General features: G+C 35.9%; 3 protein-coding genes and 1 non-coding gene across 4 annotated transcripts in view; 2 read left to right on the top strand and 2 right to left on the bottom strand.

Annotated features, from left to right (window-relative positions):
• LOC125828933 (disease resistance protein RGA2-like) overlaps positions 1-22,976 on the top strand; it is a 149,808-nt gene that overhangs the window by 81,751 nt on the left and 45,081 nt on the right. The gene's annotated exons all lie outside the window — the stretch shown is intronic.
• Positions 941-12,119, bottom strand: LOC125828904 (putative disease resistance protein RGA3). Its single transcript, XM_049508214.1, has 2 exons — positions 11,869-12,119; positions 941-4,577 (listed from the first exon to the last, which is right to left on the bottom strand). The coding sequence occupies exons 1-2, from the start codon at positions 12,117-12,119 to the stop codon at positions 941-943; spliced, it is 3,888 nt and encodes a 1,295-aa protein (XP_049364171.1).
• On the bottom strand, positions 15,647-20,697 carry LOC125828934 (V-type proton ATPase 16 kDa proteolipid subunit). Its single transcript, XM_049508242.1, has 3 exons — positions 20,501-20,697; positions 19,766-20,051; positions 15,647-16,048 (listed from the first exon to the last, which is right to left on the bottom strand). The coding sequence occupies exons 1-3, from the start codon at positions 20,574-20,576 to the stop codon at positions 15,916-15,918; spliced, it is 495 nt and encodes a 164-aa protein (XP_049364199.1). The 5' UTR covers positions 20,577-20,697; the 3' UTR covers positions 15,647-15,915.
• On the top strand, positions 22,186-22,257 carry TRNAK-UUU (transfer RNA lysine (anticodon UUU)). The gene has a single exon. It is a non-coding gene; the product is annotated as a tRNA-Lys (tRNA).

The raw sequence follows: 22,976 nt of genomic DNA on the forward strand, positions 1-22,976 counted from the left end.
CAATATTCAAATACTTCACTTTCTTCAAAGAGAAAGAACAATTTCCTTTACCAGAATCTTACCACTTTATGACTTTTATCATACCATATAATAAAGTGTATAATACGATTTGAGGATTAAGAGAAACACTATATTGTTGAACGATAATACCTGTTAAATATTTCAGTATTTTAATGAGAAAAAGGAGCTGAAAAGTAAAATTGATGAAATTGTTCTTGGGCATACCTCATACTTTCCCGCATAGCTTTTAAGTCTTTAAGGTGCAGTTAGTAGTGAACATACATTTTGTCTTTGTATCACAATAACCTTCTAGCTTCATCTTATGAATAGCTCATCAACAGATCAATTTGATGGCTTGATCCACGGATACCCATTACTACCTTGACCAAAGTACCTGAGCAGATATTTTATCAAAACATACCTGTACATAAAAGAATAGTTTCACTTGGGCAAATGAGCGACTGTGAACTCAATTATTATTACTTAATAGTTGTTGCTATCCCCGTTATGAAGAGTAAAATGTTGAGAGATTATGTAGTCTTTACCAAATACTGAAGATTTTATTCTTCAACAAAACAACGGAGTGCAAAGTGGTTCATCTGTCGTACATAACCAACATGTTAAACAGTAAAATTATGTCATGAGAAAAAAAGGAGTGCAAAGAAAAACTTGTTACAACATTCTAAATGAAAGTTTACCTAATGTAATTGGCGCCCATGGATTTTGACTTGAAATGCCTCAGCAACCTTCTAGCATGACCTAGAAACTAATAACCAATGAGAAAAAACACACATAAATATTCATGATTAAACCATATCTTAAAAGTAAGATAGATATTCATAAATTTGTCTGGAAAACTATAAAATGGGAATGGAGGAGAGTAACTCTTGGAAAATAATAATTAGAAGTGTGACTCAGAAACTGAAAGAGAAACAGAGACTTACGCCAAGTCTTGAATTCTGCTTCCACCTACTTTAATTATTGGATTATGGGAAATGTTGGACCATTGGGAGTTTGGGCCACTCCGATTTGTGCAACTTTCTTCTAACTTTGGGCAGCCTTTAATTTCCAGGTTCCATAATTTGGTGAGGCGTCGCATGGCATCTCTGGATGGCATATGCTTTAGATTCTCGCAATTCTGTAAAAATAACTCTTGCAAAGAAACAAGGTCACCAAGCCCATCCGACAGAGCTTCTAACAATGGCCAATCATGGATCATCAGATATCCTAATTTGGTGAGGCGTCGCATGGCATCCCTAGATGGAAGATGCTCTAGTTTCTCGCATTTACGTAAAACTAACTTTTGCAAAGAAACAAGGTTGCTGAGTCCATCCGATAGATCTTCTAACAATGGACAATCATTTATGCACAAATATCGTAATTTGGGCATGGCATCTGAGAAGTCCATATGTTGTAGCCGTTTGCACCCCACTAGTGTTAATTTTTCAAGAGAAGTAAGGTTGGCAAATCTATGAGGAAGAGCCTCGATTCCGAATCCATACACTTTTATAACTGTTAGATTAGAGAGTTGCGTAAGCTGATACGGCAGTGAATCCCAGTGCAAGTGTCCCCACACCTCCAATGTACGAAGGGACGACAGCTGCTGAATGCCATTAAATATCAATTGGAATGCCTCAAAATCCATCATTTCTGAGAAAGGACCTATTTCCAAATGCTGTAACCCAGTGAGACGAAGGCCACCTGCGGGTACACTAATCAATTTGGGACATTTTGATATATTCAAATATGAAAGTGAATGCATTTCCCCCACATGTAAAGGGATGGAAACCAAGTTGTTACATTTGTAGACACTCAAGGATTCCAGAGACCGACAATGCTCTAGCATCCCACTTGGTAAACTGGTCAATCCATCACAAGAGATTAACTGAAGACTTTGGAGGGAAGTCAAATAATTATCTCCAGTGGGAACAGGAAAGGAACTGAAATTGGGGCAGCTTGTAATCCATAATCTCTTAAGAGAATGGAGATTGTACAAGCTCTTTGGCAATTCATGAAACTCTCCACATTTGTCAACCGATAGGTGTTGAAGAGAAACGTTGCTGCGTAGCATCTCATCTGGAAAACAAGTGAGCTCTTTCACATCATACACACTAAGCATTACAAGAGATGTCAAGTTGCTGCACAAGTTCAACAATGGCATTTCACTGTCAACTTCGACAATCTCTAATTCACGTAGGATTTCAAATTGATTTGGAGTACTTTTTAACACTGGACAGTTACTAATCCTCAACTTCTCAAGCCCAGGAAACATTCTTACCCCACTTGTTGTTGGCATCAATTCCACTCCCTTCCACTCAGTAAGGCAATGCATATTCTCCAATAGAAGTACTTTCAGTGACGGGAAAACTTGGATTTTGCTGCATGATCCATTATTATTAACCTCAACACCATAAAATGTAGGTCCAATGAATTCCAATTCAGGGAGTCCTATCAGCTTAAGATGCCGAAGGAACTTCAGTTGGCCAAGAGATGGAATTTCTTTGCACCTTTTGCAACCACTTAATGTCAACTTGACCAAATTTGGTAGCGACTCTTCACTGAACCATGAAGGAAATCTAGTGCCCAAATAGTCCTCCACCAGTAAGGTTTTCAAGTTAGGATGCGGTTGAAGACCATCCAACACATGCTCATCAATAGTTTCACAGCCTTCTGGTTCATCACGTAACCACCCATATGACAGCTTGTAAATATTCGATTTCTCTTGTAAATATGCTGTTCGAGCTTCTTCTCTACTACGGACCAAATGGAGATCATCGATCCTCAATTTACCTCTAAGGTTCTTCAAACAACCTAATTCTTCTATTCGACGACCTTTCTCCAAACCCACATTAAAATATTTTAGGGTCTGAAGACAAGTCAATTGTCCCATGTTAAGCGGCATCTGATACCAAGAAAGGCAATATATGTGTCTCAAACTTATCATATTCCCCATCTCATATGGAAGTTCATGGAGTAAATAGCAATCATTGACTCTAAATGTTTGCAAATTATAGAGCTCGCAAATGGAGTTGGGCAAGGCTCTGATCTCAGTGTTCGAGAGATCAAGATATCTCAAGTGTATACACTTCCCAATTTTGGCTGACAACTCTTTGATTCCTGAACTGGACAAATTTAAAACTCTCAAGAACTTGAAGCTCAACAACATATCTTCCGATATATAAATGCTTCTCCAAAACAGAGTGCACAAACGTCCTGGCTCAGTTATCTTATCTATTTGATCACTTGGTGAGTCCCATCCAAAGTATCGCACTTGAGAAAGATTTTCTCCACCATTGTCCTTTGGATCAAATAGTTTAGATTTTAAGATATCCCCAGCCAAATCATGCACAAGATCGTGCATCTTACAGTGTGTTATATTGTTGTGCTTATCGAACTTAACATCTTGCAGCAAGGAATTTCGCAACAAGAGTTGAAAGAACTTATTCCCGATGTCTTCCATTACGCTGGTCTCTTGACATGGATGAAGAAAGCCTTCGGCCATCCAGAGTTGGATTATTTGGTCCTTTTCAAACTCAAAATCTTTTGGAAACATTGCAAAGTAAGCAAAGCATTTTTTCAGATGTGGAGATGGTAGATAATCATAGCTGAGTTTTAGTATTTTCCTTATGCTATTTTCTCCGTTATCATCTTCACCTGCAACAAGGGGGTTTCCATCAAGAATTGCCTGCCATTCATGTTTTTCCTTGTTGCGTAAGAGGCCTCCCAACACACTTGCAGCCAACGGTAGACCTTGACACATTTCCACAATCCTGTTCTCCATGCACACTATTTCCTCTGGAATTTCCCCATCAACAAACGCTCTTTGTTTGAAAATGGACCAACAATGAGCTTCTGCTAATTTTTCCAACCTATGAGGAGCTACTGCTGCTACTGTGGATGCCACCTGTTCCATACGAGTAGTCACAAGAATAAAGTTTCCTCGGGATGTATTTATTCCTCGCAAGGTGTCGACAAACTCTACCCACAATGTAGAGTCAACACGCCATAAATCATCCAGAACAAGTAAGTACTTTCTTCCTGCCAGTTCATCTTGTAGCGTCTTGACTATTATGTCTCTGCTTTGGACCTCAACTTTCCTCTTTGTCAGGGATTCGAGGATTAGTTGAAGAAAGCTCTTCGTTTCTGACATTTCAGGCAGACACAACCAAACTCTCTTTTCAAAGTGTTTCTCGATCTGTTCATCGTTGAAAATTCTCTTAGCCATAGTTGTTTTCCCTAAACCCCCCATACCAGCTATGGGAATGATGCACAGAACAACATCCTCTCTGATGTTCAACATCTTCCTCTTTATTTCTGCAACATCGTTGTCTCTACCAACAACCTCCGAAGCAACTACTACAGAATCTGTTTCTCGAATTGGTAGTATATGCCGAGGAGGAACCATGAGTGATTGGAGACCGAGGTGTTTGGCTAACTTATTGATAGCCCTCAACTCTTCATTGATGTTGTTGATTTTTCGTGACATTTTGCTCTTAAAAGTTGTATGAGAAATGAAATCACTGACCTTTTTCATTGGGTTCTTTTGGATCTTCACTTGTCTTTTGATAGATTCATATCTGAATTCGTCAAACACATTTTCAGCATTTTCAGCAGCTCTCTCAAGAATCTTGAGCCATAGTTTCACAGCCTGATCGTCAACTTGTCGTCTTTCAGCATCATGAATGAAAGCTTGGATCAAGGATGCATTTTGTGTAAGCATTTCCAGATCTTTCTTGCAGTCCCTTGAGCTACTGAGTTCCTCAATAGTAAGAAAAAGCAGTTTTTCAAGCAAAACTTGAACAGTAGCACCAATTACAGGATCGGCCATTGTTGTGCTTTGCTCAAAACTTGAATTGTAGAACCAAACTTCTTGCACAAAGTCTTCTAAAAGTTTTTGCACAAGTCTTGTTTTGCTAGTTGTTTGTGGACCACTAAAAGGAAGACAATAATTCATTGTACACAATAAAAGAGAAATGACGAAAAGACCCTCCTACTTTATATTGATTTGTAAACCCAGTCCTCTTACTTTATCAGGCATCACCTAGGCACTCCACTTATAGTGGTTCAAACACACTACTTTAAAAGTTTAAGCCACTCCGACTCCTCTTGTTCAAATAGAAGGAAAAGGTTAGATTTGAGATTTCTTCCGCTATTGCCCAGTCATGCACGTGCTTGTCTTTCCCAACACTTTCTTCTTCCATCATGGCTCCTACATTTCCTCTACTCACAGTTCTATCCCAGAAACTGATCTGGAGTCGGCATATTTACAGCTGTATTCTAAGTAGTCTGGTTGACAAATCAAAATAAGTACAAGGATCTCCAATCCATTTTTTCTTTTATAAATAAGCAATTCGTGTTTGGACTGTGTAAACCATGTGTAGATTTCCCTAATAACGAAACAGAAATAGAGTGTAAAAATGTCTCCAAATTTACTACCTAAAGATGTTAGTTACTTAACCAAAAAAGAGATGATCAAGCAAATCTTTAAGATGGTTCTAATAAGAGGGTTGAAATTATTATCAACTTCTGAACATCTTTACCTATGATTGTGGTTTTAACTATAAAAGGAAGTTCCAATGATCAGAAGATAACGAAAAACTACAGCCACATTAGTGGCATTATCTTTCTGTCAGCACATTCTTTTCTTTCTTTGCAGTAAATTGAGTTCACTCTTGATCACTTACCACTTTAGACTCTCTAAAGAGTTCCATTTTCTCTCAGGCACATCAATAGTGTGGAATGCACACCAACAGGTCAAAACCAAGAGTCCATAGAAGTGAATCAACAACAGTAGCTTGAAGCAGATTTATCGGATATTACTCCTTTCGACCTATGCCTTTGCTGCTGCAATTTAAGGCCTTAAACTTGGAATGAACCATGTTTTTGTTTTCCACTAGTATTATTCTATGCAATGTGGATCCCTCGTGTCTGTGTAACTTTTTCTTTTTGGTTGATACTTTATATCAGCTTTATTTTGGGCTAATTTGGCCATAGAATAATTGAAGCAGTTAAGTCATATTTAGAGTGCAGAAAGCTTAATTTTGTGTTGAAATACACACAAATTATAGCAATTGTCTGTCTAAATCATAATAACACTAGTAAATTACTACTCATTAGCAAGAACTTAAAACACTCTTGTCTAATCTCTACTACATCTTCATGAGTTAGAAATTTTGGTTTTTTTCCAAAATCACAATACTAAACAGGACACCCTAATCCATAATTATTTATCTACTAATTAAAAATACTATAATAGTTTTTTTTCTTTTTCAAACTGCATCTCTCCTTGTTTCATCTTTGTCATCTTCATCAATTATATCTCCCAATTGTTCATGCTCTCCCAACTCCATCACTCTCATAATCTCCGTCATTCTCATCTTTTTTCCCTTCATCTAATTCTTCATCTGGGGTTTTCTGAAACTCAGCAGCTAACTCATCTAACAGTAAGGGATTCAGATCTTTTCTCCGTATCTTCACAACTTTTTGCAAATCTTGTTCCTTCACTGTTTTTTCACCCAAACTTTCCACTTTAGTCTTGCTGTAAGACTGTTTTACTTCGTAAATCAACCATAAACATATCAAAAACATGCTTTAATTTGATCCCTTTTTGTCCTGATATTCCTACTTGATGATTGCCTCAACATGTTTAGTATACTTTTTCACAATATTGCTATTCCTAAAATACAATCTGTGTGAAAAATCAGATCCTAAAAATTAAAAAATCTTATACATCACACTATTTTATACCAGTAGAGTAAAGAAGATGAGAGTGTAGTTTTAGAGATGAGGTGTGAGAAGAAAAGGGAGTGTGAGGCTCCCTCTTTATGTGTTAACTTAGGTACATGTGGTGTATTTGTGTTGGTTATTTTAAAGTTATTTAGATGTGTCGGTAGAAGGAATTTAATGATGGTCCAACATTGGAGTAGCCTTTTATAAAACCAATGAATAAGATGGATTGAAATGGTGCGATTCCTATAGATAAATTTCAAGAGGAAAAGTAGAGCTACATTAAAGAAGATATCAACTAGGCAAGGATGCAGCAGATAAGTATTAAGTTCAAAATGTTTGATAGAAACAAAAACTCTATTTGTACGAAAAAGGCATGTACTCTGTGTGCGAGAAATTAAAGGCCTCTGCTATCAAATCTTAGTCATACAAGTAAATAATATCTCCACTCCAGGTTCCGCCAAATGCAATTTCACTTGCCAATCAAGACACTTGAACACATCTAGGAGAAGTCTGCTCCACTCTACCATCTCAAGTCTCAACAAGGTCTATGCATGTCGTTGTTTCAACCAATAATCTTAAGCATAAGAAATGGTAAAAAGTCAGTTTTGGCACACATTTCGTCTGATCCTTGCGAAATGGAGAAGCAACTCGTTACAATTGATCTAAAGCACCATTTGTAATCTCTTATGAACAAAAACTGACTTACCTTGAATTTTCTAGCTTTGTGCAAGCAGAGTCTCCAACGCAGCACCAATGTCCACAACGTTCCAATCTGTCCCCTGAAAATTAAAATAATGTTGAAGACTGAACATAATTTGGAGAAGCGTCTACTATCAATGGAATTCAAAATGAAATCTGTCTTGCATCTAAGAATCCTGTGTATACCAATCATGACAAGCCAATGTTATGCCAATCAAATTCTTCACTTTCCTCAAAGAGAAAGAACAATTTCCTTTACCAGAATCATACCATATAATGAAGTGTATAATAATATTTGAGGATTTAGAGAAGGACTATATTGCTGAAAGATAATACCTGTTAAACGTTTCAGTATTTTAACGAGAAAAAGGAGCTGAAAAGTAAAATTGATGAAATTGTTCTTGGGCATACCTTATACTTCCGCTTAGCTTTTAAGTCTTGGCTGTCATAGAAGTAAGGTGTAGTTAGTAATGGACATATATTGTGTCTCTGTATCACAATAACCTTCTAGCTTCATCTTATGAATAGCTTCAACTTAATGTTGAGAGATTATATAGTCTTTACCAAATGCTCATGAAACTGTCTACGGGGCAGAAGATTCTATTCTTCAACAAAACAAATGTGGTGGTTCCTTTGTCGTACATAACCAATCCTGTTAAACAGTAAAATTGTGTCATGAGAAAAAAAGGAGTGCAAAGAAAAAATTGTTACAGCATTCTAACTGCAAGTTTACCTAATGTAATTGCCGCAGATGGATTTTGACTTGAAATGCCACAGCAACGTTCTAGCATGACCTTTAAACTAATAACCAATGAGAAAAAGCACACATAAATATTCATGATTAAACCATATCTTAAAGGTAATATTAGATATTCATAAATTTGTTTCAAGTGGAACAAAAAAATGTTTGGAAAACTATAAAGGAGAGTGGAGGAGAGTAACTCGTGGAAAATAATAATTAAAAACGCGACTCAGAAACTAAAAGAGAAACAGAAACTTATGCAAGTCCTGAATTATGCTTCCACCTACTTCAATTTTGGGAATATGGGAAATGTTGGACCATTGGGAGTTTGAGCCACTCCAATTTGTGCAACTTTCTTCTAACTTTGGGCAGCCTTTAATTTCCAAGTTCCGTAATTTGGTGAGGCGTCGCATGGCATCTCTAGATGGCAGATGCTCTAGTTTCTTGCATTTCTGTAGAAATAACTCTTCCAAAGAAACAAGGTTACCGAGCCCATCCGATATAGCTTCTAACAATGGACAATCATTTAAGCACAGATAACGTAATTTGGGCATGGCATCTGAGAAGTCCAGATGTTGTAGCCGTTTGCACCCCATTAGCATTAATCTTTCAAGAGAAGTAAGGTTGCCAAATCTATGAGGAAGAGCCTTGATTCCGAATCCATATATTTTGATCTCTATAAGGTCAGAGAGTTGCAGTGCAAGTGTCCCCACACCTCCGATGTATGAAGAGACTGAATGTCATCAAATATCAATTGGAATGCCTCAAAATCCACCATTTCTGAGAAAGGACCTATTTCCAAATTCTGTAACCCAGTGAGACGAAGGCCACCTGTGGGTACACTAATCAATTTGGGACATTTTGATATATTCAAATATGAAAGTGAAGGTTTTTCCCCGACATGTAAAGGGAAGGAAACTAAGTTGTTACAGTTGAAGACCTTCAAAGATTCCAAAGACCGACAATGCTCTAGCATCCCACTTGGTAAACTGGTCAATCCATCACAAGAGATTAACTGAAGACTTTGGAGGGAAGTCAAATAATTCTCTCCAGTGGGAACTGGAAAGGAACTGAAATTGGTGCAGAGGTTAATCCTTAAGCTCTTAAGAAAATGGAGATTATACAAGCTCTGTGGCAATTCATGAAACTCTCTGCAGTCTGCGACCGATAGGTGTTGAAGAGAAGCGTTGTTACGTAGAATCTCATCTGGAAAACAAGTGAGCTCTTTCACATCATACACACTAAGAATTACAAGAGATGTCAAGTTGCTGCACAAGTTCAACAATGGCATTTCACTGTCAACTTCGACAATCTCTAATTCACGTAGGATTTCAAATTGATTCGGAGTACTTTTTAACAATGGACAGTTAAAAATCCTCAACTTCTCAAGCCCAGGAAACATTCTTACCCCACTTGTTGTTGGTATCAATTCCACTCCCTTCCACTCAATAAGGCTACGCATATTCTCCAATAGAAGTTCTTTCAATGACGGGAACACTTGGAATTTGCTGCACGATCCATTATCATTAACCTCAACACCATAAAATGTAGGTCCAATGAATTCCAATTCAGGGAGTCCTATCAGCTTAAGATGCCGAAGGAACTTCAGTTGGCCAAGCGATGGAATTTCTTTGCACCTTTTGCAACCACTTAATGTCAACTTGACCAAATTTGGTAGCGACTCTTCATTGAACCATGAAGGAAATCTAGTGACCAAATAGTCCTCCACCAGTAAGGTTTTCAAGTTAGGATGCGGTTGAAGACCATCCAACACATGCTCATCAATGGTTTCACAGCCTTCTGGTTCATCACGGAACCACACATATGACAGCTTGTAAATATTCGATTTCTCTTGTAAATATGCTGTTCGAGCTTCTTCTCTACTACGGACCAATTGGAGATGATTGATCCTCAATTCACCTCTAAGGTTCTTCAAACGACCTAATTCTTCTATTCGACGACCTTTCTCTAAACCCACATTGAAATATTGTAGGGTCTGAAGACAAGTCAATTGTCCCATGTTAAGTGGCATCTGACTCTGAGACCGAGAATGGCAATATATGTGTCTCAAACTTATCATATTTCCCATCTCATATGGAAGTGGATAGCAACGATCAACTCTAAATGTTTTCAAATTATAGAGCTCGCAAATGGAGTTGGGCAAGGCTATGATCTTAGTGTTCGAGAGATCAAGATATCTCAAGTGTATTAGCTTCCCGATTTTGGCTGACAACTCCTTGATTCCTAAACTGGACAAATTTAAAACTCTCAAGAACTTAAAGCTCAACAACATATCTTCCGATATATTGATTCTCCAAAACAGTGTGCACAAACGTCCTGGCTCATTTTTATTAACTATTTGATCACTTGGTGAGTCCCATCCAAAGTATCGCACTTGAGAAAGATCTTCTGGACCATCGCCCTTCGGATCATATAGTTTAGATTTTAAGATATCTCCAGCCAAATCATGCACAAGATCGTGCATCTTATAGTGTGTTATATTGTTGTGCTCATCTAAATTAACATCTTGCAGCAAGGAATTTCGCAACAGGAGTTGAAAGAACTTGTTTCCAATGTCTTCCATTACGGTGGTCTCTTGACATGGATGAAGAAAGCCTTCTGCCATCCAGAGTTGGATTAGTTGGCCCTTGTCAAACTCAAAATCTTTTGGAAACATTGCAAAGTAAGCAAAGCATTTTTTCAGATATGGAGATGGTAGATAATCATAGCTGAGTTTAAGGATTTTCTTAACGCTATTTTCTTCGTTATCATCTTCACCTGTAACAAGGGGGTTTCCATCAAGAATTGCTTGCCATCCATGTTTGTCCTTGTTGCGTAAGAGGCCTCCCAACACACTTGCAGCCAACGGTAGACCTTGACACATTTCCACAATCATGTTCTTCATGCACACTATCTCTGGAATTTCCCCATCAACAAATGCTCTTTGTTTGAAAATGGACCAACAATGATCTTCTGCTAATTTTTCCAACATATGAGGACCTACTGTTTCTACTGTGGACGCCACCTGTTCCATACGAGTAGTCACGAGAATGAAGTTTCCTCGGGATGTACTTATTCCTCGCAAGGTGTCAACAAACTCTACCCACAATGTAGAGTCAACACGCCACAAATCATCCAGGACAAGCAAATACTTTCTTCCTGCCAGTTCTTCTTGTAGCGTCTTGACTATTATGTCTCTGCTTTGGACCTCAGTTTTCCTCTTTGTTAAGGATTCGAGGATTAGTTGAAGAAAGCTCTTCATTTCTGACATTTCAGGTAGACACAACCAAACTCTCTTTTCAAAGTATTTCTCGATCTGTTCATCGTTGAAAATACTCTTAGCCATAGTTGTTTTCCCTAAACCCCCCATACCCACTATGGGAATGGTGCACAGAACAACATCATCTCTGATGTTCAACATCTTCCTCTTTATTTCTGCAACATCATTCTCTCTACCAACAACATCCAAAGCAACTACTACGGAATCTATTTCACGAATTGGTAGTATTTGCCGAGGAGGAACCATGAGTGATTGGAGACCGAGGTATTTGGATAACTTATTGATATCCCTCAACTCTTCATTGATGTTGTTAATTTTTCGAGACATTTTGCTCTTAATAGTTGTATGAGAAATGAAATCACTGACCTTTTTCATTGGGTTCTTTTGGATCTTCACTTGTCTTTTGATAGATTCATACCTGAATTCGTCGAACACATTTTCAGCATTTTCAGCAGCTTTCTCAAGCCTCTTGAGCCATAGTTTCACAGCCTGATCGTCAACTTGTCGTCTTTCAGCATCATGAATGAAAGCTTGGATCAAGGATACATTTTGTGTAAGCATTTCCAGATCTTTCTTGCAGTCGCTTGAGCTACTGAGTTCCTCAATAGTGAGAGAAAGCAGCTTCTGAAGCAAAACTTGAACAGTGGCACCAATTACAGGGTCGGACATTGTTGTGAAAGTTCTTGCACAAAGTCTTCTTCTCAAAAAAGTCTTCTTTTGCTTTGCAGACCACTAAAAGAAAAACAATAATGCATAAACAATAATTTGAATAAAGGATCACTTTTGGTAGGCCATTGTTGCAGATGTCTTGTTTTGCTAGTTGTTTGAGGAGCCGCCACTAAAAGAAAAGGAATAATTCAAACAGTGAATCCAATGGCATAAATATCTCTCCAAGACAAACATGGAATCCAATGGCTTTTGTATAACTTTCAAACTAATAAGTAATCACATGTTTTGACTTTGAATACAAGTGATATTTTTTAAGGCAGCAAAGTCACTCAACGTATGAAAATAACCGACCATAGTCATTTCAAACTTTTTTGGGACAATAAAGTCACTAACTATTATTCCAAAGACCAGATTTTTTGCCTTTTGTTTTCATCATTATCTTGTGGGTATAAGAATTTGCAAGATTAATGAGTTCTTGGGTACATGACTTGGACATTACTGCTTAACAATTTGTCTAAAAACCTATCAACTTTTCCTTCGACTTCATGTGGGGATTTACATACGACCACTCACTCCATTTCAATTCGTTTGTCGTATAATGATTTGACACAGAGTGTAAGAAAGTAAAAAAGACTTTTGGATCATATGGTCCTACATTAAAGGTATGTATCTCTAATCAATTTTACTTATTTTTTGTCATTCATCTTTTGTGTAGGTTATACTGTTTGCCATTTTCTAAAATACAGAATTGTTGATTATACTGTTTTCTGTCAATCTAGTGATACTTTCTGCAAGTACACAGATGTCTTTTACAACCCTGAAATCCCTGAGGGCCGGTTAGCGCATGATTTGAAGCTCGGTTGATTATACGCTCACCCTTCTCTACTAAAAGGCATTGTACTGGGTTCTAACTCGTGACATATGTGTAAATCACACATCACGCAGCTCCTACATCTGAACCAAAGGCCTGCAAGTATCTGAAAGTTTTCTATTTTCATAGTAATTAACTAGGCATATAAGTGCTCAGGAAATTAAAAGACCCGAAGAAGATTCGAGAGTGCTGAACTCAGATATTGCTTGTTGCTGCATAGAATGAGCTTTTAGTTAAAGTTGATTTTTATTTGCATCTAGGAGAAAATATCAAATGAAGAGTACAACATTTGAGGATTAAGTGATACACATTTTTTGTAAGAAACGATACTTTTGAATAATTTGGGATATGCTAAAACGGATTAACTTTACAAGAGGTAAGTGAGCAATAAAAACAATGCAGACCAAAGAGTTTAGCAGATTAACAATTTAGAAGAAGCTTACATGGAAAGCTTGGTCCGATAAGCAGAGTAGAGAAACGTTCAACCTAATGAACGGATGCCCCTCAAACTGGTCCTTTGCAACGGATACTGCTCTGATTGCATCCCTGTTAGTAGTACAACATTCTCATGAGAAGTTGTTCTTGAGCACACAATTTGCCTTTTGTGCCGCAGAAACCTCCTACCTGAATCCATGGAAACAATCTAAATGTAGCATCATCAGTGAGAATTATTTGATACCTTTCATTGGCTTCACCATAACACCTGAATAGATATGACAAATACTGAAATTCTTCTTGTTTCGTACAGGTTGGGAACGGAGAGGGTCAGACATTAACCATCATCATCATATACGTATATGTTAAGTGGCATCTGAGACCAAGAATAGAAATATATGTGCCTCAAATTTATACAATTCTATCTTTGAATTTAGAACCAAAATAGTTCTTTGTCTTTTAACATAAAGCACTAACAGTCCTCCGTGTTTCAAGAATTGGTACACTTTTAATACTTTCTCAAACAACTATCTAATTTTTAACGGACTTACAAGCTATCCACAGTGAGAAAATTTTCCCTTCAAATCTCAGTCTTTGTTTCCCCGGTCCCTCCACTTCCATATCTAACCAGGATTCTTGTTTGTCTCTTATTCAAATCAAACTCAATAATCAAAATTCTATTTAGAATTTCACTTAAAACTTAATCGATTATCGAAATCAATTATTTTGTTAAGACCCAATAATGGCAGAGAATCAACTCTTACTTGTGGTGAGAATTTTTTTTTTGTTGCTTCATTATTATATTTATTTTTGAGAACTTATGTGTTTTTTACATATGGAACAAAAGCTTGGTTCATTGTTGGAAGATCAACAAAAAGAACTCGAAAATCGAATTCATAAACTATTTAAACCCATATTGAGAAAACGAAACCAAAATCAGTTTGTTATTTCGATTTAAACCAAACTGTGTCCACCTCTGAACTTGGTGCACTACTTACGTGAAGACAAGCCAATATTGTGTGGCCTGAGACTCTCTTTAGTTCGTCATAAGCTACATATATTATCTCTAACACTATTTTAGAGAGTAATTGTTTCATCATTTAATTATCTTAAACTAACATAAAGTATATGTATTATGCTTCCAGGTTAGATGAGGACATGTTAAAGTTGGACAAGAAAAAATGTAATAAGGAGAATTAGGAGAAAGAGGAATGAATCTTTATTGGAAAATCACAACCAACCCAACAAAGTGGACTTACATTTTAAAGATCAGTTTTTCTTTTGGTAAAAAAAATAAAATAGACACCTTGTTCTTTTCAAATTTAAACTATATTTTGCTATTGTGTTTTTCAGTTTGTTGTTTTTTCTTGTGTAGTTTTTGGTGCACATCTACTGCTGTTTTTGGTCCAATTTTAGTGTGTTTTTAGCACAAATCAGGTGCTGCAGTTTTTGTGCTTTTCTGGCGCCGTTCTGGTGCTTTCTACTGCTGTTTTTGTGGAGTTTCACTGCTTTAATGCTGTTCTGGTGCGTTGTGGAGATTCAAGGGACCTGGCTTTAAAAAAAAAATGATTTTCGAACTCAATGACCCTAACGATCTTTCCAAAGCTATAGCGAATTTTAATGAACTCATAACATGTGACTCCAACATTAACCCAAACAAAACATTTGAACTCCCAGTATAGCCAAATTGTTTGTTTGGTATTCCTTTATCCTTTTTCCAAATCTTGAGCCCTCCAAAAAACAAAAATTAACTGTTGACACAGGAAAAAATGAGATGCATATGATCTGCAAAATAATCCACCACTTGAAATATATGTCACTCATGCTGGACTGTCTCCGAATCTGACCATGGAAACATTAAATTTGAATACCAATATACTAAATTAGTCAAAAATAGATCTTGTATCGTAACAAACCAACTGAAGAACAATTTATACGAGACTGAAAAATCAAAACTTGAGGCCAAAACCAAATCTAGTTAAGACAGTGATCTCTTGAGTTTTATTAGTAACCAGACCAGATTAGACTACCTTGATCAATTTGTCCAGCTCAAAATTACTTAGCGAAATCCAGAATATCAACTAAATATATGAGCATCAAGTATATGCGTGCACCTTCAAGCAGTACCCACCAAATATAACTTTGTCGATCAAAGAATATTCAAATTCAATCCCATAGACGCAGAATAAACATGGTATATAGATGAAAAGTAGTTCATACGGTGCACAAATCTTAGAAAATAAATAGTTCTCAGACTGTTCACAAATAATGAATGCAAAATACACAAAAAATACAGACCAAATTGCACAGCTCTTTAAGCTATTATTAAGTAGAAAAAAATGAATTCCTACTTCTACAAACAGAACATAACACCAAAAGTGGCAGCTGTGGTGTCATGAATAACAATACGAAATAGATCTTTGACTTTAGGCTTTAGCTGTCTTGGTCTTCAGAAGCCTCACATACAGTGCGGTAAGAATGGAGTTAACTTCACTCAGCTCTAGACTGCCCAGCTCGGGAAGACAAGATAATGCCAACAATAAGCCCATAAAGAGCCAAGGCTTCAGCGAAAATGAGAATGAGGATCATTCCAACAAAAAGCTTGGGTTGTTGTGCATTAGCCCTAGAAAATGATTGTTGTTAGGTACACAAATAGGAATCATTTATAAAGCTACAATCAGCTTGACAACAGAAAGACAACTACGACATCCCAACCAAAGTGAATAGAATGGATCAATCCTTAGCTGAATATGTAATAACTAATCTGCAACAGTCATTATATTGAGTGTTTGGTTGTTACATGGCATGCATAGTTTTGGCAAAGTCATATAGACTAGACAATAAAAGGTTAAGAATTTAAACAGTCTTACTGGGTGATTTCCAGAAGTCATTGTTTGATTTTTTCTAATATGTAGTAGATGTTACATAAGTTGGGAACAATAACTAAGCATGAAGAGTTGACGAGTGGCTAAAAGATATGGAGGGAACGTATCATAGGGCAGAGTAATGAATGAAAGGCGTCCATTCTGTTAAACATACACCCACTATATTTCAACTATATTGACTGCAGAACATGCATCTTCATCTGGAACAGTTTGCTCTGGAAGTCAACACCTTAGACCACAAAAATTGCAAGATTCGAAGAAAACCACAGAGCCCTAACTAACCACTGGGTTTGAAATGCAAGAATATTGTTTTCTTTTTTTATTCACTTCACACTTTCTTTGGAGAAATGCTTATACAAGACTTCAGGTATCTCTTTAATTTTATGTTACATAATTTCTTTTTAAGGAGTACAACAACAAGCCCCATATAGTCCCAAAAGCGGGGTTTCTTTTTCAGGAATGTAACAAAATAATCAACCAACAGGTAATGTTAACAGCTATTCTCCGACTGATGCAGGATGAGACTAGCTTATCGTCTTTGTTGTTTAACTTAATCAGGAAATAAAATTTAGACAGACTGGAAAAGGTCAATGAATTTTGACAGCAGCTTGAAATTGCAAGAAAAAAGAAAAGAAATAACGGACACGCATTGTCGCTAAAATTTATTTTCTAAGAGGGAAAAGCAAGATAAAATAATCATAAATAACACTCCTACAAGTCCTGGCAATCATAGAAAATGAAGATGTTATTTTTTGACAACTTTGAGATTCTAAAAAGTAGAAGTTTACCTTTTAAGTAATATATATTCAAAAGGGAAGAAAAATTGAGGAATGGTGATTTTACATATAAAACATACACCAGCAATTTGGAATAGCCGGAAAGATTGCAAGACATTTTTCAAGAAAGGAAGAATGTTATTGACCTAAGCCAAACAAGAAAAGGCATTCTTTGATTAGTCAAGACATGCAGCAATAGTAGTTCTGTCCGACTTGGCAGCGATCCCTAAGTTTTCCAAAGCAACAATAAAGAAAAACAAATGCAATCCCCTCAAGAGTGCATGAGATTTCAGTCATCAAAAAAAAGAGTGCATGCTTGCACAATAGACCTTTTGGCAAGTTGAAGAAATTTAAGATGTATGACAGGCTCAACTTATGGACAAACATTTCATTTGAAAACGCAAACTTTCAATACCAATATAACATTCGATATGTTGCTTCATCACCTTCTAGTCATGGTAATGTTGAACTTTCAAAACTAATATAACTTTGTTCTACACTTAAAAACCAAAAAATAACTTTTGGAAGACAATTGTCCCCCCTATCAAAGGATAATAGTTAACTCAATATTTAATTACTAAGCAATAACAAACAACTCCATATATTCTAATTCATGTGGCACTATTTCCTTAATAGATCATTCCAAAAAAAAAAATGGTGCCTTTCAGTATTTATTTTTTTATGACAAGGGAAACCCGCAGCCGCTACCCTTTAGGTGCGCACAGGGTAAAACCCCGCTCCTATGCGATAGCTCGCAAACCACATAGGAGAGGTAACCCGCACTAGGCAAGTCCGGTGCGACGAGCTCGACCCAAAAGCAAACCCCTTGCTTTCGCTGGCAAGGGGTTTCGAACTTGAGACCTCCAACATGGAAGTCCCAAGTCCAAACCGCTGGGCCACCCCGAAGGGTGCGCCTTTCAGTATTTGGAAACAATTTATTTTTAAATTTCTCATATGATCCTTAATGGCATGATATAACCACAAAATGGTCATGGCTGGTTTAAACCAAAAGTCTTTGTCTTTCTTGAACTTCATGATGAATCACACTCTACCATATAAATTGGAACGGAGGAAGTAAAGCAATTTGGAATAGGAGTACGTATATATTGCACATGTTTTACTTATTCTTAAAGATCTAAGGTGCTAGAATATTTAAATTTTTCTCATTCCTACTTTTTAAGGACTGGTGAAAAGATTACAGCTTGTCTACTTTTTTCTTAGTTATAGTTTTTTATGATTCAAACATTTGTTGTTTCAACTACGAAAATCAGGGACAATGGGTCCTCCCCACCATCCTTCTCCACCTAAAAACAAGATTTGGTTCAGTAGTTAGGTTTTGAACTCGTGATATATGCCTACGACAAAACCATGGGGAAACTTTCTGATAATTATATTACTCCCTCCGTTTCAATTTGTTAGGCCCACTTTCCCTTTTAGTCCGTTTAAAAAAAAGACTCTTTCCCTTTTTAGCAACTCTTTAATTTCAATTTTCCACATATGCATTTTGGTACATTTGACATACTTTAATTTAATACCACAAGATTCAAAAGTTCTTGTTCATTTCTTTAAACTTCGTGTCAAGTCCAAATAGGAAAACCAATTGAAACGGAGGGAGTATATTTTTTATGATTGTAGTGTCTATGACAGTTTGCACACACCTTGATTATTCCATTGGGTGCCTGATACCTCCTACCAACACAAGTACCAGATAAGTTGGATCACCAAAGCTTAGGTACATGGAAAGAAATCACCTTGTGTTTTATGCCTCCATTAGGATTTGTATCTGAGAGCTCATGATTCTTCTCACTTCATTGACTACTAGATGACACCCTTGGGTGCGATAATTATATTATTACTACATATTTTGTATTTACTTGCTCATTGAAATTAAAAAAAACAAACAAATTGTTTCCATGCTAATTGGAGTTGGTAGTATACTCAGTTGCTCAAGTGGTAAGTACCCTCCACCTTCAACCCTAAGGTTATGGATTCGAATCACCAATGGAGCAAACAATATACTCCTCACTATCAATCATCATTTAGACATCTCTTAATCCATGATTTAAAATTTTAGGTTTTCAAGCACATAAAAGATGAGATAATGTTAGCTTCCTGGTTCAGAATTATCGTCTGATATAGATTATCAGCACAGTGTGATCCAATTTAGTTGTTGCGATATAAGGTAGGGGATCTGAAATTAAGATGGTGAACTGAAAAATAAAATTGAACCTTAACTAAAATTACCAAGCAACTATGTTCTCTATTTGAATTTTTTAATTTTATTAACTTCCAAAAGTTCTCTGCAGATGATAGGCTGCAATTTTCACAAATCATAACATTGTGAAAACACATATCAAGGCATCTTTATCGAGATGCAACATACTACATTCTACTAGATCCACTCTCATTGGAACTCTAGTTCGACTGCTAAAAAAGTTCTTTTTTTTTTGTAAAAAATGTTTGACATCTAAAAGTTTATCCACTCCATGATACCAAAAGATGAACAGTACAAAGATCATCTATCAATTGGTTCTAACAGCATAACACTAAAAAACCAATGTCTTGGAGTTCTTCGTATATGATCTTTCACATTCTAACTATTCAATTCAGAGTCAACAGGCACTAACATGCAAAGAAATAAAAGGGAAAGGAACCAAGAAAAAATCAAGGAATCAATACCTAACACCAGCATCTCCAACAATACCAATAGCCATTCCAGCAGAAAGACCAGCAAGACCACAAGCAAGTCCAGATGAGAGATGAGCATAGCCATCAAATAGGTAATACGACTTTGTTTTGGGGTTAATCCCAGTACTGATGATCACAGCAATAATCAAGCCATAAATACCTAACACACCAGCCATAACCACTGGCACAATGGATTTCATCACCAACTCCGGCCTCATCACTCCCATTGATGCCACTCCAACACCACTCTTTGCTGTTCCATAAGCTGCCCCCATACCTATGAATTATTCAAAACAAAATCAGATTTGTGATCAGTTGCAAATAAGCATAAGATGAGCTCGGGTGATTCACATAAGATGTGTTCATATCTCCAGCAAAGACAGATCGCATATTTAAAGCTTATAGATGCAAAATCTAATTGTCTTAGATAGTCATAACTCATAACAGGTACAGTTTAAATAAAATGATATAATTTTCAATACTGTTCAGCTCCATTTATAATTCAAGGCAACAAATTGAATTACTAGTTATAAAAAAGTAACACTGGCAAATTAGCATAACGAATAAATATGATCAGAGGCCGATCGGAGATGTCAAGCTGGTAAATGCAAAGAACCAGCAGCAGCGCTAACATTCTACAAACAATTTCAAGTAAATATAGTTGACTAGAAGACGAAATTCAAACATCTGCTGCCATAGACTCTGCAGATCTAAGATAGAACTTACATGAGAAGACGAGGGCAGCGGCGGCGCCAAGGAAGCCGAAGAAGGGAGCAGTTTCATCTCCGGCAAAGTTCGACATTTTCGTTAGGATTTGGATCTGAGAATTTCGAGTTTTGGAGTTGAATAGATCTTTTTCTCCTCCCTCACGCAGTGTCGATTGGTGTTGAAGCAAATGAAATAATTGATAACTCAGTCATAATGGGTTTGGGCTTTCGAGGCTATTTTGGGCCGATTGCACAAGTCCGGATCTTAAGTGGGGACAACATTTAAGTTTTAACCAAGATCTCAAAACTATTTAGTGTTTAGCCATTCTTTAATATAACCAAGAAAAAAGGGACAAAAAATACTCTTACCTAAAATATGAAGACATTCCATTAGAGTGTATTAGAGTTTCAAAATTTTATGAGTAAAATTTTATGTATAGTATATTAGAGTTCAAAAATTTTAAAGGTGACACTTCAATATTATGAAGTTTCAATTTAGTATTTTCAAAAAAAAAATTATCGCAGTTTTATAACAAAACATGTTTGAACTTTATAATAAAATAATGAAGTTTCAAATTTTACAAGTTAAAACTTCAGGACATTGTTCTGGAGTTTAAAAGAGGCATACCATTATCATATTATTTTACTCCTGGACCATGGTACCTCTTTTGGACTCTAGAAGATAATCATTAAGTTTTAACTTTTAAAATTGTCGTTGATTTTGAAAGAGGTAGCATGGATAAACTATTTCTTTTCCAATACTATACGGATTTATTTCACTCTTGATATATATTTTAATACTTATATTTTTTTTTGTTTCACATATGATACTTGTTTTAAAATTTTATCATTATTTCATTAATGGTGTCTATTTCAAACTTCATAAATCGATTCTAGAGTTTCAAACTCCAACATATTGTGCTAAGATTCTACTTTCATGTTTTTCTTAACCTACTCTATTATTCAACGTGAAAAGTAATATCACGAAAGAAGAAGAAAAAGAAGTTCAGAAATTTTGATGTTGTAAAATGAGAGGAAATCCCTCTATTTATAGACAACAAAGGATAGTGTGAATGAATGTTTATTGCGCCTTATTAGAAATGTCACAACTTTTTGGAAAAGTTACAATCATTCGGAAAGGTCACTAACATTTCATAAAAGTCACATTTTTTTATAAAAGTTGCAATTTTTCATTAAATTTAATACTCTTCATAAAATCACAACTTTTCATTAAATTCACAATTCTTCTTGAAAGTCACAACTCTTCATATTACATTCACACCTTTTAAAATCCAACATCAACTTTGTATGACATATTAGTATTATTTAGGGAGTTACATTTTTTCTTTGGTGACAATTATTTAATACGTACATTTTTTTAAATACTTTAAATAAAAATTTAATTTTGAAAAGTTAAAATATTGATATATGAATTGAAAATGAAATACCCTAAATAATAGAGTTGTTAGTCGTTCGATTCCCACCTTTATTTCACCAATGCAAAAGAAAGAATCAATATCTTCAATTTAGCGTTTTTCTCTGTGATACTTCAAAGTTATATTTTCTATTTGTTATTTCGCCTAATAGATTAGGATTTCTTGAATAGTCATCTTATTTTATAATTATGTGGTTCATGTATCATTTTAAACAATTACGAATAAGTATACGTATATATTATAGTATTGACAATCTTGTACCAATTGAGCCGTCTTAGCTCAGTGGTAGAGCGCGTGGCTTTTAACCACGTGGTCGTGGGTTCGATCCCCACAGACGGCGAATTTTTTTCTTTACTTTCTAACTGAACAGCAAATCTATTTAGACAATATTCACATGAGCTTTGCAAGTTAAATCCAGTCCAATTTTCATTTTCTTTAAATGATATTATAGTTAAATCTGGCTTTGTTGTTGTATTTCACAATGTTAAGCTCTTGTTTAATTTAATGTCATTCACATTCCAATTGTTTAAACATGGGCTATGCAGAAGGGTGTTAGAGTTGTGTGACACGTTGTTGTCTCCTTATATGATCGTAGACCTACTATTTTCACATGCTAGTCAAGTTGGACACAAATTCCAGTTTTGGTTACAGTCTTCCTATGGTAATCCTTCTCATAGATTAACAGATTCCATCTGATTCTTTTATGAATACTTTTCTTATTTTGATTTTCAGTTACATAAACTGAGAGGGCACCACCCAAACTAAATTCATTTTGCTATTGCATCACATTATTCAAAGGCAGTGCATTTTAAAGAAAAATATAGAACAAGTTCAAAACAATAAAAGAGTTTGATGACTTACAGTTTGGGACAGTATCTTAGATTGATCATAGAATATGGTTTTACTCCACTCCGTTTTTATTTAGTTGTCACCATTTTAGGTTTCACGTTCCTTAAGAAATTAGGTAAAGTTACCATTGTACTTTTATTTAATGTTCTATTGAAGTTAAAATTTTCAATAAATGAACATGAATTAAATTTATTTTGATTAATTAATTTG

Source organism: Solanum verrucosum, unplaced genomic scaffold (genome assembly GCF_900185275.1).
Source record: "Solanum verrucosum unplaced genomic scaffold, falcon-dt-bn FXZP01000067.1, whole genome shotgun sequence".
Taxonomy (NCBI): Eukaryota; Viridiplantae; Streptophyta; class Magnoliopsida; order Solanales; family Solanaceae; genus Solanum; species Solanum verrucosum.